The following is an 11,640-nucleotide window of genomic DNA, read 5'->3' on the forward strand; positions in this document are numbered from 1 at the left end:
CACAGCAGCTTCAATCAACATTACAAAATGCCAATAAATTGTGCTCATGATTCATCAAGCAAACACAAGTAGATGAAAGTAATAAATTACAACCTGTCCTAACCATTACATAACCTCAACATACAAGCAATCCATAAAAGGATCTCACGTGAATTTCTCTTTCAATTGCGATTTTGGCTTCAAGTAGCCGAAAAAAAATAAATAAAATCCAATAAAATCTTCAATAAATAGAGCACGATGATCATTAATCATCCCATCACTTGCTCATGTACATCATTAGTCTTGCCATAAGTCAAACATGTAAATAACTTTTTGTATGGCCTAAAATGCTCTCTTTTTGTGCAAATTTTTCATCGGCAAAAATAATAATCATTTTGGCATTTTAATTAACAAAAGATTGGGAACAGAAGAGGTAAATGTGGTGTAATTTATTAAAATAGTGAGTTGGTCGAGATGTTATGTCATGTGCTGGTGGAATTTTCGTGAATTTTTGAGGTACTTTTGGGTGAAAATTGAGGATTTTTGGGATATTTTAGCAATTTTGAGCATTTTTGAACTTCAAATCAGCATAGAATGTCATTATTTAGATCTATAACTGCCTATAGTGTCTACCCATGTCCAATACCCTTCCCCCATCCACTGCCAAGTTCACATCCGTCTCCATTCACTTCACGTCATCACTATTAGCTCCGCATTGATCTGTTTGTGTTGTTCACATCAATTCTTATAGCTTATAAGATGTGATGCGATTACTAATGTCATTTGCGATTAGCTTCTTTAATTCTTTTCAAGTCTCTCACTTCACATCAATATTCAAAGCATATCCATAAAAAAATATTCCATTCCACCCCAAACCTCCTCCTCCCGCTTCTTTTTTATGTTGCATGTGCAATTTTTTTGACATTCGCCTGAGTCGTGAATATGTGAAGGAGGAAGACAGTGAATAAAAAATGTTGGGTAGAGACAGTGCAATCAACTTCATTCATACTTGATGCTCAAGTGATAATCCAGCTGAACAGCAAACATATTTCCACTGTCGCATAATAAAAAAAAATTACAACTTTTTTTATGGTGATGTAAAACATTAAAATTATGTTTGTATGTAAGCTGATGTGAAGGAGTCTATGAACTGGCAATTTTTATTTTTTTGTGTGTCATTTCACGATAGAACATTAGCAAATGAGCTTTTTTTTTAATTACTGCAACTATCAAGTTCTGAAATGAATTCAGTTCTTTTGCATGAAAATTTCATTTTAATTCGTTTTTACCGAGAACTGTATGTGGTTGCTGGTTGCTGTGTGGGAGCTACTTGGTGGTGTATTATTGAGATCAAGTTGATGGAAATTCTAGGAAGAATTCTATTGTGGAGATCAAGTTAAATTGAAGTAAGCTTAAGGTGGGTGTTTGATTGACTTTTATGTATTCTTACTTAGGAAGGAGCCTTAGTAAGTGTGTTTACTCTAATTTAGCTTTTGTATACTCTAAGAATGGAGGTTTGAAGGAGACTTAGATTTAATATTGAGTTAGCAACTACGATTTGAGTATGAGAATCCCTACAAACTAGGGGGGTACAAAACCTTACCTCAAATTCAGTTCTTTTTTCAAATAAAGTACATTGTAAGGGACAAGTAGACTCTTGACCTTCTTTATCGCAGACTTTAAACTTATGGTATGTGGTATAATGCTCAGTTCCAGGAAGTAGCATTTAAAATACTTTTTGATCGACATTATTGCCAAGAACTTACTTTTTAAGTACTCATAATTTGAAAAAGGAAAATATCAAAAATTTCCCATGCCGAGTCTCGAACCCATGACCGATGGATCGGTGTACAATCCCAAAGAACGAAGCCATTCCGCCACCGACCCACTCCAACTCACATGATCATATATCTCAATAATAATCAAATCAACATTACAATTCAAATCAACCCTATCCTTCTCGGTCCTTGCAACATTCTCTCACAGAACTGTCATTCCATTCGGATCAAATGATACAGAAAACACAAGAAACAACAAGAAAAGAATCGTAAAAATTCATTCAATTCCAGACAGCTCAAAAAAGAAAAGAAAGAGAAGAAAAATCGTAAAAAAATATTTTTTTATTGCTCATCAGTGGCGGATATTAGCAGCAACGACATCACTGATTTCCGATCACATTTAGTTCACATAACTCATACATAATATTTTTTTTTGTGAGTGACTGAATGAGCAGCATGGAAAAAAATATAACATAACATTTTTACCGCTCATAAAACAAGTAAATTATGATCAGGACATTGAGTGAGACACGAGTTGAGTTCTTGTTCTTATTTTGTTTGAGGTAACTATTTCAAGTGGCATGAGAGAGCATACGGATGAGGGCAAAAGTTGATGTCTCATTGGTAATAAAAATGAGAAAATTTTTATGGCTGTTTTGGGACTCAAATTCTTGTTTCTCTATTATCAATTTATGACTTATTGGTTATTGAGGTTTTTTTGTGACTGACTTAAATCTTTGTGTCAAAAACAAGAAGCTTTAAGGATATCGGTGTCAATGCTAATTAGAGCAATTTGAGAAATTAAATTTTGAACGCAGAAATGCTTTTGAAATTTAATTAGACAAGATATTGTGTGTTTATTTTACATCATGGTATGTAGCATAACATAATTAGAAGACAGAATTTTAATATGTAGGTTAAAATTGACGAGAAGAAGATGGAAATATGCTAAATTCTAGACTTCTCATGAAAATGATGAAAATTGGAATTAATTTTAAAGTTATAAAGAAGGAAACTGTGGCAAAAAGGCTCGTGTCAATGACGGTATTCTGAGATTTTTGATATAGTTTTGAAAAGTCGTTAAAATTCAAAATTAGAGTTCAAAATCAATTTGACCGTTAAAGTTCAAAACCAATTTGACCGTTAAAGTTCAAAATCAATTTGACTGGTAAAGCTCAAAATTAAATTGACTGTTAAAATTCAAAAACAATTTGACCGTTAAAGTTCAAAATTCAAAATTCAAATTGACGATAGATCTGTTAAGTGAAATTTTCAAATCTCAAAAGTCCGTTAATAATAAAACATAACCTTCAAACCAATAAATTCCCATCCAAAGTTCACAAAACCACTTGAACTCATAAAAAATCATTCTCGACAATTTTCCATCATGAAAAAAAAAAAATCTTAAAATTTATTGTCAAATCAAAAGTAAGAGCATCGATGATTGTTAACGACTCAAAAAGCACAATAAAAATCCCGTATAACTAAGATACATAAAAGCATAATATCAATATTAACAATGCGGAAGGACGGAAAAAAAGGTTAAAACTTCCACCCAGAGACAATCAAAAAACCTTTCTCAACAACATGCTTTGCTATACAAAAAATTTTATATCCTTTTTTCATGCATAATTAAATTTTGTATTTGCTTTTCTGATTTCTCTGTCATTTTTCCCGAATGAATGAATTTTATGACTACTCAGAACTATGAGTTTATATATGCTGACTGGCTCCATTTATCAATAATGTTGTAGAATAAATTAAGTGCTAGTTGATTCTATGAATTTCCCATGATACCAAGTTTTAAGAGATTCCAATTTACTTTCAAAGTCGTAAAAAAAAATTTTGTCATAAAAAATGTTATTTTAATTTAATTTAAAACATCATCAAGATGGTTTTGGGGTAAGCTAATGGGAAAATTTTTTGAATTCTTTAAATTCTTCTAAAATTTTGATTTCGCATCTTTTTGTTACTGAATGCACTTTTGAGGCAGAAATATTTTTCATCTTTTTTTACTGAATGCACTTTTGAGGCAGAAATATTTTTTGCATCTTTTTTACTGAATGCACTTTTGAGGCAGAAATATTTTTTCGCATCTTTTTTACTGAATGCACTTTTGAAGCAGAAATATTTTTGCATCTTTTTTACTGAATGCACTTTTGAGGCAGAAATATTTTTGCATCTTTTTTACTGAATGCACTTTTGAAGCAGAAATATTTTTACACTGAATGCACTTTTGAGGCAGAAAAATTTCTTGCATCTTTTTTTACTGAATGCACTTTTGAGGCAGAATATTTTTGCATAATTTATTTTACTGAATGCACTTTAGAAGCAGAAATATTTTTGCATATTTTTTTAATGAATGCACTTTTGAGGCAGAAAAGTCACTGAATACACTCAAGATGCATAAAACCTTCAATTAATCCTTCAGCTCACTCCAGATCCATCAACTAATGTTTATAATAAAAAATTGAGAAACAATCAAAATATTATTATAAAATAACTCATACAACATAAAAGAGCATAAAACAGAAGTTACAGGAGTATTCCTTTTTATGACTGATGCTTGATATTAAAAAAAATGCTTCATTTTAATGCTCCTAACTGTCTTTTGTCGACAAAAGTAATATTGCCAAAGGAAATTTCAAATATTGCTGTCATTTCAATCGTAAAATAAAAAAATTCTGTCTGGAAATATGGTTTTGGATAGCAAGAAGAAGGCATCGCGATGTACATGCACAACAGAGCAACGAATGGTATATAGACGAATGGCTAAGGGACATTATTCATTCAGAAAGGATGATCATCTGTTTGGTTTTGAAATGAGCACTAAACTCATCAGTGTTGCTGATGATAATCTCTTTATTTACTTTATAAATTGTATTTTTCGTGAGATTTATACATGCCGTGACTATTCCCGTTCCGTTGCTCCCCTTTGTGTGTGATGATGCTCTAGTTCCGTACACATGACCATTTATTATCTTGTCATTGAAATCTTAAGGTTTATTTTCGTATATTTTGCAAAAATAACAATTTCCTCTTTTTTCAGCTAAATAAAATGTCTATATAAATGCACATATGTATAGAGAGTGAAATCGGAGACAATCACATTGAAAGTCCATATGGAAGCGACGTGACTTTATGGTCTTGAAAAAATTCTATTGAAATATATCAAAATCCCGCTGACTCATGACGCGCTAACAAGTGAAATGAACAACTTATTTTGCTCAAATCAGCATGATCAATATCAGTGCCTTATAATAATGCCGAAGATTTGCTACTAGAATTATTACTGGACAGACTGAGTCAAATGACATATTTCACATTGATTTTTGATCCTTATGTTAATGGCATTGAAAATTGAAATTGAGTTCGTATTACGAAACTTATAAAAATGAGCATTTAATGAGGTAGATATTATAATAAATCACAATTTAGTTATTGTCAATTGAAATATGAATTTATTCCAACAGCAATGCCAACAAAAGCAATTAAATTCATCATCTGACAAACAAATCCACTCAACAAATTTACTTTGTTATTGGAGTGGGGTTCATTATGATGCTACGTAATGTAAAAATTCCCGATTTTTACGGCCAACCCCTCCCTGCTCCATACTATTTGTAATATTTTGGACAGAGTATCGCACAGCGACAGGAAAAATTTATGTGGAATCCTAATCTCTATGGCATGCCTTCCAAATGGGATTTAGTGTAGGGTTACCCCGGGGCACATCCCACATAGCAAAGGGTAAACACCAACCCCATCCTACCTAACTACACCCTTGCCACCCTACGTTCCACAACATTCAAATCAACCCCTTCATTTAACAGACAGAAAAAACTTTTTTTTACATTCTATAGCAACAGTAGCACAGCCACAAGAGCTTTTCTTTCCATCCATCGCTCATCTCAAATGTGAGGAACGAAAAAGTTTTAAAAAAAAAATTCTGATAAATTTTTTATTACGAATTGTCGTGCGCTTTTGCTGCCATGAATGAGAAGAAAAATGGAAATAAAGTTTTTAATTTTACTTTCATCAGCACAAAAAAGTAAAGAATGTTTCATGCTCCATGACACACAATAGAAATGGCTTTTAGCACACTGAAGAACTATTGAAATGAAATGCGAGAAAAGGATTTTTATGTCAGCTACTTTTTTGTGATTTGTGTCTTTGTGTTTGAGAGTATTTTAATCAGTAATTATTTTCATTTTAATGGGGGATTAGACAGGGATTAAATTAAGGGTGGGGGAAGTTCGTGGGAAAAGATTAACTTTTGAAGTCTTGAATTTCAACTGACAAAATTTGAATTTTTATAGGAAAATCCATTATTATTGAAGTTTTACCGGTCAAAATTCAAATTTTCATATCAAAAGTTTGCTAAAGTTCAAAAAATTATAGCAAATTCGGTCATAATTTGAATTTTTATAGGAAAAGTTCGTTAAATTTCAAAATAATTATAGCAAATTCAGGTATTTTGGAAGCTTAACGGTCATAATTTGAATTTTTATAGGACAATTCTTAGATTTTCAAAATTTTATAGCAAACGTTCTTATTGACTTTTTTTGACTAAAATTAAAAAATTAAATCTACTCAATTTCAAATATTCAGACTCAAAGTAATTCAAATAACTCAATTTCGAAGTTCAATAGTCTTCATTAGAATCAAATTTCAATCATATTTCATTTACTATAAAATTCGAAGTTCATTGACTTTGGATATTCATTCAAATTTATAAAATCCGTTAAATTTTTCAGTATTTTAAAATCAAATCTGCTCAATTTAATTGTAAATAATCAGAAAATCATGAAAATTCCTCACTTCAATCTTCCTCTTATTTATGAGGTCATTTAAATCCATTCTACCTTCAAATATTAATGAATATTTCAAAAAAGGTAGATAGGAACAAGAATCTCAACAGGAAAATCTTCAGCCTCATCCGTATTCCGCTTCCTGTTGATTTGTAAAGGCAACAAAACAAGAAATATTAAATGGAAATGTGCCTTTTTTGCCTTTTCCTTGATAACCTTAAAGCTAAAAAAAAGTCATTTCCGCTGTTCACCCCGCCCTGGACTGTCGTACTTAGCATAGCATTATTCGTAATAACAATAAAAGAAATATTGAACAGCTTAGCAGAAAATATGTGAAACAATTTCATGTAAAATTTGCTGATTGCTTGATTTATTTTTCCTCATAACAATAATAATAAGTAATATAATCGTATAAAATAATGAAAAAAATTGAGAAATCACAAAGGAAAGTCATTGAACACCAAAAGCAAAATATAAGCAAATTCACATTCTTCCGAAGCATGATACGATAATCGATTTAGTCTTTTATATGATGGAAAATTACAAAGTTTTTCATTTCTTTCTATGTTTTTTGAAGCTTTCAATATTTCTTAAGTTGATGATGAAGGAGATAGATATTGTGAGGAACGAGCTGTATAGCGAAATTTATGAATTTATGTTTAACATCCAATGTAATAAGAAAAGAGCTTTGTTAAGGAAAATTGGAGAGGATGTTGGCGTGTATTGGATGTAGTACAATATTTTTGATTATTTGTAAGTCTTGGAAAATTTATAAAGTCACAAAATGCTGTCAAATTAGTAAAATAGCAATTTTAAGTAAAATCTTTAACGGAAAAATTCAAATTTTGAACTTCAATGAAGAAAATTCAAATTTTTGAACCTTAACCGAAAAAAGTTTCAAATTTTAACCAAAAAGTTTCAAATTTTAACCAAAAAGTTCAATTTTTTTAACGAAACATTTTCAAATTATGAACTTAAACGGAAGAAAATTCAAATTTCAACTAAATTTGCTTGATTTTTAACAAATTTTCAACCCAAAATAGTTAATTTAATCAAAACACCCCCCCAAACCCTCATCAATATCCTTCCAAAAATCTCCATAAATATCAAAAATCATTCAATTTGTTATCCCAGAGTAAAAAAAAAACTAAAGAAAAATAGAAAAATATTTATCTTAACTTGTAATAGGGAAAAGAATCATGTGCACGAAATTGCAGAACACTATTACATTTTATGATCTTTCTTATTTCATCTCTATTAAGAAAAACGAGAAAGGAAAACTTTCCATTCTTCAAAAAAAGAACTAAACTAAAATAAAATAAAAAAGCGAGAAAAAAAGGAAAAAAAAACTTTATTTTTTTCTCTCCTTTTTCCAATTTTCATCACTGATTTTACTTTTTTCGTGAAACAACTGCAACATTTTGGAGTTGAATGAACCGCATGGATTTTTATACACTAAAAAAAACAAAAAAGAGTGTCGAATTTCGTGCAAAATGTTTGCTAATTTAGTTCGATGTAGGTGAGGATAAAATAAAAGTAAATTTTATTTTCCACTATGTATGCTTCAGCATAAAGGTATTCCGAAATAGAAACTCACTTTTGGAATTTTTATTATTTATTTTTTTTTCTCCTTCACTATTTTCAGATTGAATCATCTGATTGATGCTTAGTCAGATACGCGCGCATATTGATGACTAATTGAACAACATTTATATTTAATTTTTGCATTTTAATTCCATTCACATGCTTTAATGTCAAAATGATGCATTGAGAGAAAATCTCAATTTAATGAATTTTTCGTTCAAAAAAATAACGGCGAAAATATTTTCAAAAAATTGTGTCTCAACTGAAAGCTTTTATCGAAGACACAAAGCTTTTCCGATTTGAATTGTTGTTTTAAATTTATAAATGTCGTTGAAAAAAGCTTTAGAAACTCACCTTTTATTAACGTGATCCCAAACTTGTTTGACGCCGATAAAAGCCGATTTTGTAAAATTGCTAAATTTGCTTCAACATTTATATCATTTATATTTGTATAATTAGTCTGTTGGTTTTGGTTATTACTTGAATCTATCTGTACATCATTGTTATTCTCCTCCTGAAAATTTAACCAAATTAATAAAATCCAGTCGAAATTTTTCATTTTTATTTAAAAGATCCAGATGACTTTAATGGCATTTTTCCAATTAGTACGTGCTGTGCATGGATAATTTTTTCAGTATTCCTGAAAGAAACGTCTATACTTACCTTAATATCAGCCGCTGAAAATTCAGAAAAGAACGTCTCTAACTCAAATGTATTCTCAGTCAATTGACGAAGTAATTCATCGGAATCATTAACATTAAGCGATTCTAAATTAGCTAAATCACAGGTTTCTAGATCCTGATTCTGGTTCTGTGTATTCTGATGTGAAGGCTGAGATTGAGTTTGAGTCTGTTGTGGAGTATTGTCAGACATGTCCTGGGAATTGAGTTTTAAGAATATTTTGCAAAAATGGAATTTAAATTAATTAATTTCCCTCAAAGCAAGGCAAAATAAGATTTTATGGCGCAATTTTGCAGAAACTGAATTTGAATTTTAGAAAACCGTTAAAATTTGAATTTACGAAAACCATCAAAAACTAAATTTTTAAAAACCCGTTAAAATTTGAATTCTTGAATATCGTTAAAATTTTGAATTTTTAAAAATTCGTAAAAGTTTGAATTTTTAAAAACCGTTAAGATTTGAATTTTTAAAACCCGTTAAAAATACGAATCTTCGAAAATAGTTTCAAATTTTAAAAAACCGTTAAAAATATTTCTGCAAAATCACGCTTCTGCCACCATAATTGCTGATACTTTTTAGAAAAAAAAACCAAATTTAATAAAAATGACCTGTAGATTCTGATATTCTCCAGCTAGTCGACCGTCATTTGATGAGCACCAAAGGAGTTCGTCGTCGATGTAAGGCATCGCCGGCAGGGCTGAGCCTCGAAGCGTTGTGAGAGCCAGCTTTGTAAAATAATTTAATTCACACAGTGTAAAGGCTTTTATAAATAGCTTTTTTGATAACTTAGTTAATGTTCAGTTTCTTTTTTGTTAACTTCTCGTTTTCTTGTTTTTTGTTGTATAAAAATTTTGGCAGACTTTTTAGAATTTTTAATTTCTTTTTTTTTCGATAAAAATGTTCAGTCTTTTTTTGATAATAATTTATAGACTTTGTAGATATAAAAATGTAACTAGTTAAAGGCAGTGATTGATATAAAAATAATTAAATTTTTTTGATTTCTTTTCTCTCTTTTTTTGAGCTGGATGTCAGAGCATCTCGTTTTTAAAGGCACGTTTCTTCCTTTTTGTACTTTCTTTTTTAATTTTTTGTTTAATATATTTTTAATTGAAGCACTTTTCGTTGTTTCTTAGTTCTTATCTGTAAATAAATAAAAAAAATTAAGAAAAAGAAAAGAATTTAGTTGATTTATCTATAAGCATGACACAAATTAAATTTTAGAAATAAATGAAGCTTTCGTAACGGATTTCGAATTTTTGAAAATGAGCTTTTCGAACTAAAAATGCCGCTCAAAGCTTTTTCGAAATTTTTTAGTAGAAATGGAAAATAAACAAAAACAAAGTGAAGAAAATAGTGAAAAATCTCAGGAAAATGACGATGAATTGGACATCACAAGCGAGAATTTTAATCCTCTTAAGGCTTTATACTCGGATCAGATGAAATTACCTGTGAAAAATGTTAGAAGACTTGATAATCTTGCAGTTTTTCTATCCAGACTTAAAAATGCCGAAAATAAAATTGATTCAGAGGTAAATTGATCAAAAATCTAAGATTACTGTGATTAACACGTTTTTTTTGTAGCTAACACAACAGCCAACAACAAGTAAAAAGGCAGCACCAAAGACTGAGACAGAACAGGATGAGAAATATCATGTAACGCAAGCTGGACGTAAATTTTTAAAAGAGCAAGGTAAGATCCAGTGAATTTCACAATAATCAGTTAACTAACAAGTATTTCTTTCAGCTCCTATCCATCGAGGCAAGAAGTCAAAATTCACAAGAGATCTATTTTCAAAAATGGAGAATTCAAAGGGTCCATTGGCACTTCTACAGAAATTTGTTTCAAATAACAGAAAAGTCAAAGTTTATGTCAGAAAAGAGCATGGAATAAGAGGCTACATAATAGGACAGCTAGCATTCTTCGATAAGCACTACAATCTAGCTCTTATTGACTGCACAGAAACATGGAAAAGACGGAAATACAAGTTTAGTGACTCAAATATTTCATTTCCAAATCCACCACAAGACTGTACAAAGTTCCTCGCCTCGATGGGCATTGAAGTTCCTCAAATCACTGTTAAATCTTTAAATAGGAAGTACGTTGAATGTACGAGGAAGTTGAATCAAATGATGATACGAGGAGAGGATGTAGTATTAATTAGTGAATTTATTGAGGATCAAAAAGTCAGATGAGATTTAAAATAATTTTTAAATCCTAGGATTAATTTTAAATCCGAGCTTTTTAAGCTCACGAGCTTTTCAGAGTTTCTGAATGATTCAAGTTCATTAACACAGAGAACTGCTCAAGATCTGATTTATTTATAAATCGTATTAAATAAATAAGAAATACAGACAGTTAGAATGTTAATTAATTAATTTAAGATTTTCAGTATTACCATATAAAGTCAAGTGAGGGTAATTAAGGAATAAAAATTATTCCTAGCTTCAATACAATTTGATTGATGATAATCAATCTCAATTGTAAATAGTCTTCTGGAATTAATAATTACTTAACAATCCAGTCTTGATTATGAATTCAAGCAACAAATCATTTGCAATTAATGCACGTAATTATTTATGGAAAGAAAAAGAAAAATGAAAAGTGAATTTTGATGCCATAATTTTTCCCTCCAATACTGCAATGACTGCAACAAGTTGAATGAAACTTCTTCTATTTTTCCATATAGCTTTCCACTTTTTCTTCACTGCATTTCTTCTTTCCATGCTTAACTGAAGATAACTATTCATTGTCTTAAGATGTAAAAAGCACATGGATTGTAGCCCGATCGGCACAAATTGAAATGTTG

General features: G+C 30.3%; 2 protein-coding genes across 2 annotated transcripts in view; one reads left to right on the forward strand and one right to left on the reverse strand.

The window, feature by feature from the left end:
- The window catches only part of Eip74EF (Ecdysone-induced protein E74), a 150,765-nt gene extending 141,103 nt beyond the window's left edge, over positions 1 to 9,662 (reverse strand). Inside the window, exons 1-3 of the mRNA XM_070634224.1 lie at positions 9,442 to 9,662; positions 8,816 to 9,028; positions 8,507 to 8,666 (exon numbers count right to left, since the gene is read on the reverse strand). Coding sequence (XP_070490325.1) covers positions 8,507 to 8,666; positions 8,816 to 9,028; positions 9,442 to 9,519 — 451 coding nt within the window. The 5' untranslated portion in view covers positions 9,520 to 9,662. The remainder of the gene's footprint in view (positions 1 to 8,506; positions 8,667 to 8,815; positions 9,029 to 9,441) is intronic.
- A 481-nt stretch (positions 9,663 to 10,143) lies between these two features.
- Positions 10,144 to 11,169, forward strand: Lsm11 (U6 snRNA-associated Sm-like protein LSm11). Its single transcript, XM_070634956.1, has 3 exons — positions 10,144 to 10,362; positions 10,415 to 10,523; positions 10,578 to 11,169. The coding sequence occupies exons 1-3, from the start codon at positions 10,153 to 10,155 to the stop codon at positions 11,024 to 11,026; spliced, it is 768 nt and encodes a 255-aa protein (XP_070491057.1). The 5' UTR covers positions 10,144 to 10,152; the 3' UTR covers positions 11,027 to 11,169.
- Positions 11,170 to 11,640: the final 471 nt, after the last annotated feature.

The sequence above is a fragment of the Chironomus tepperi genome, unplaced genomic scaffold, assembly GCF_022539635.2.
Source record: "Chironomus tepperi strain 1889 unplaced genomic scaffold, CSIRO-AGI_Ctep_v1 contig_9, whole genome shotgun sequence".
Taxonomy (NCBI): Eukaryota; Metazoa; Arthropoda; class Insecta; order Diptera; family Chironomidae; genus Chironomus; species Chironomus tepperi.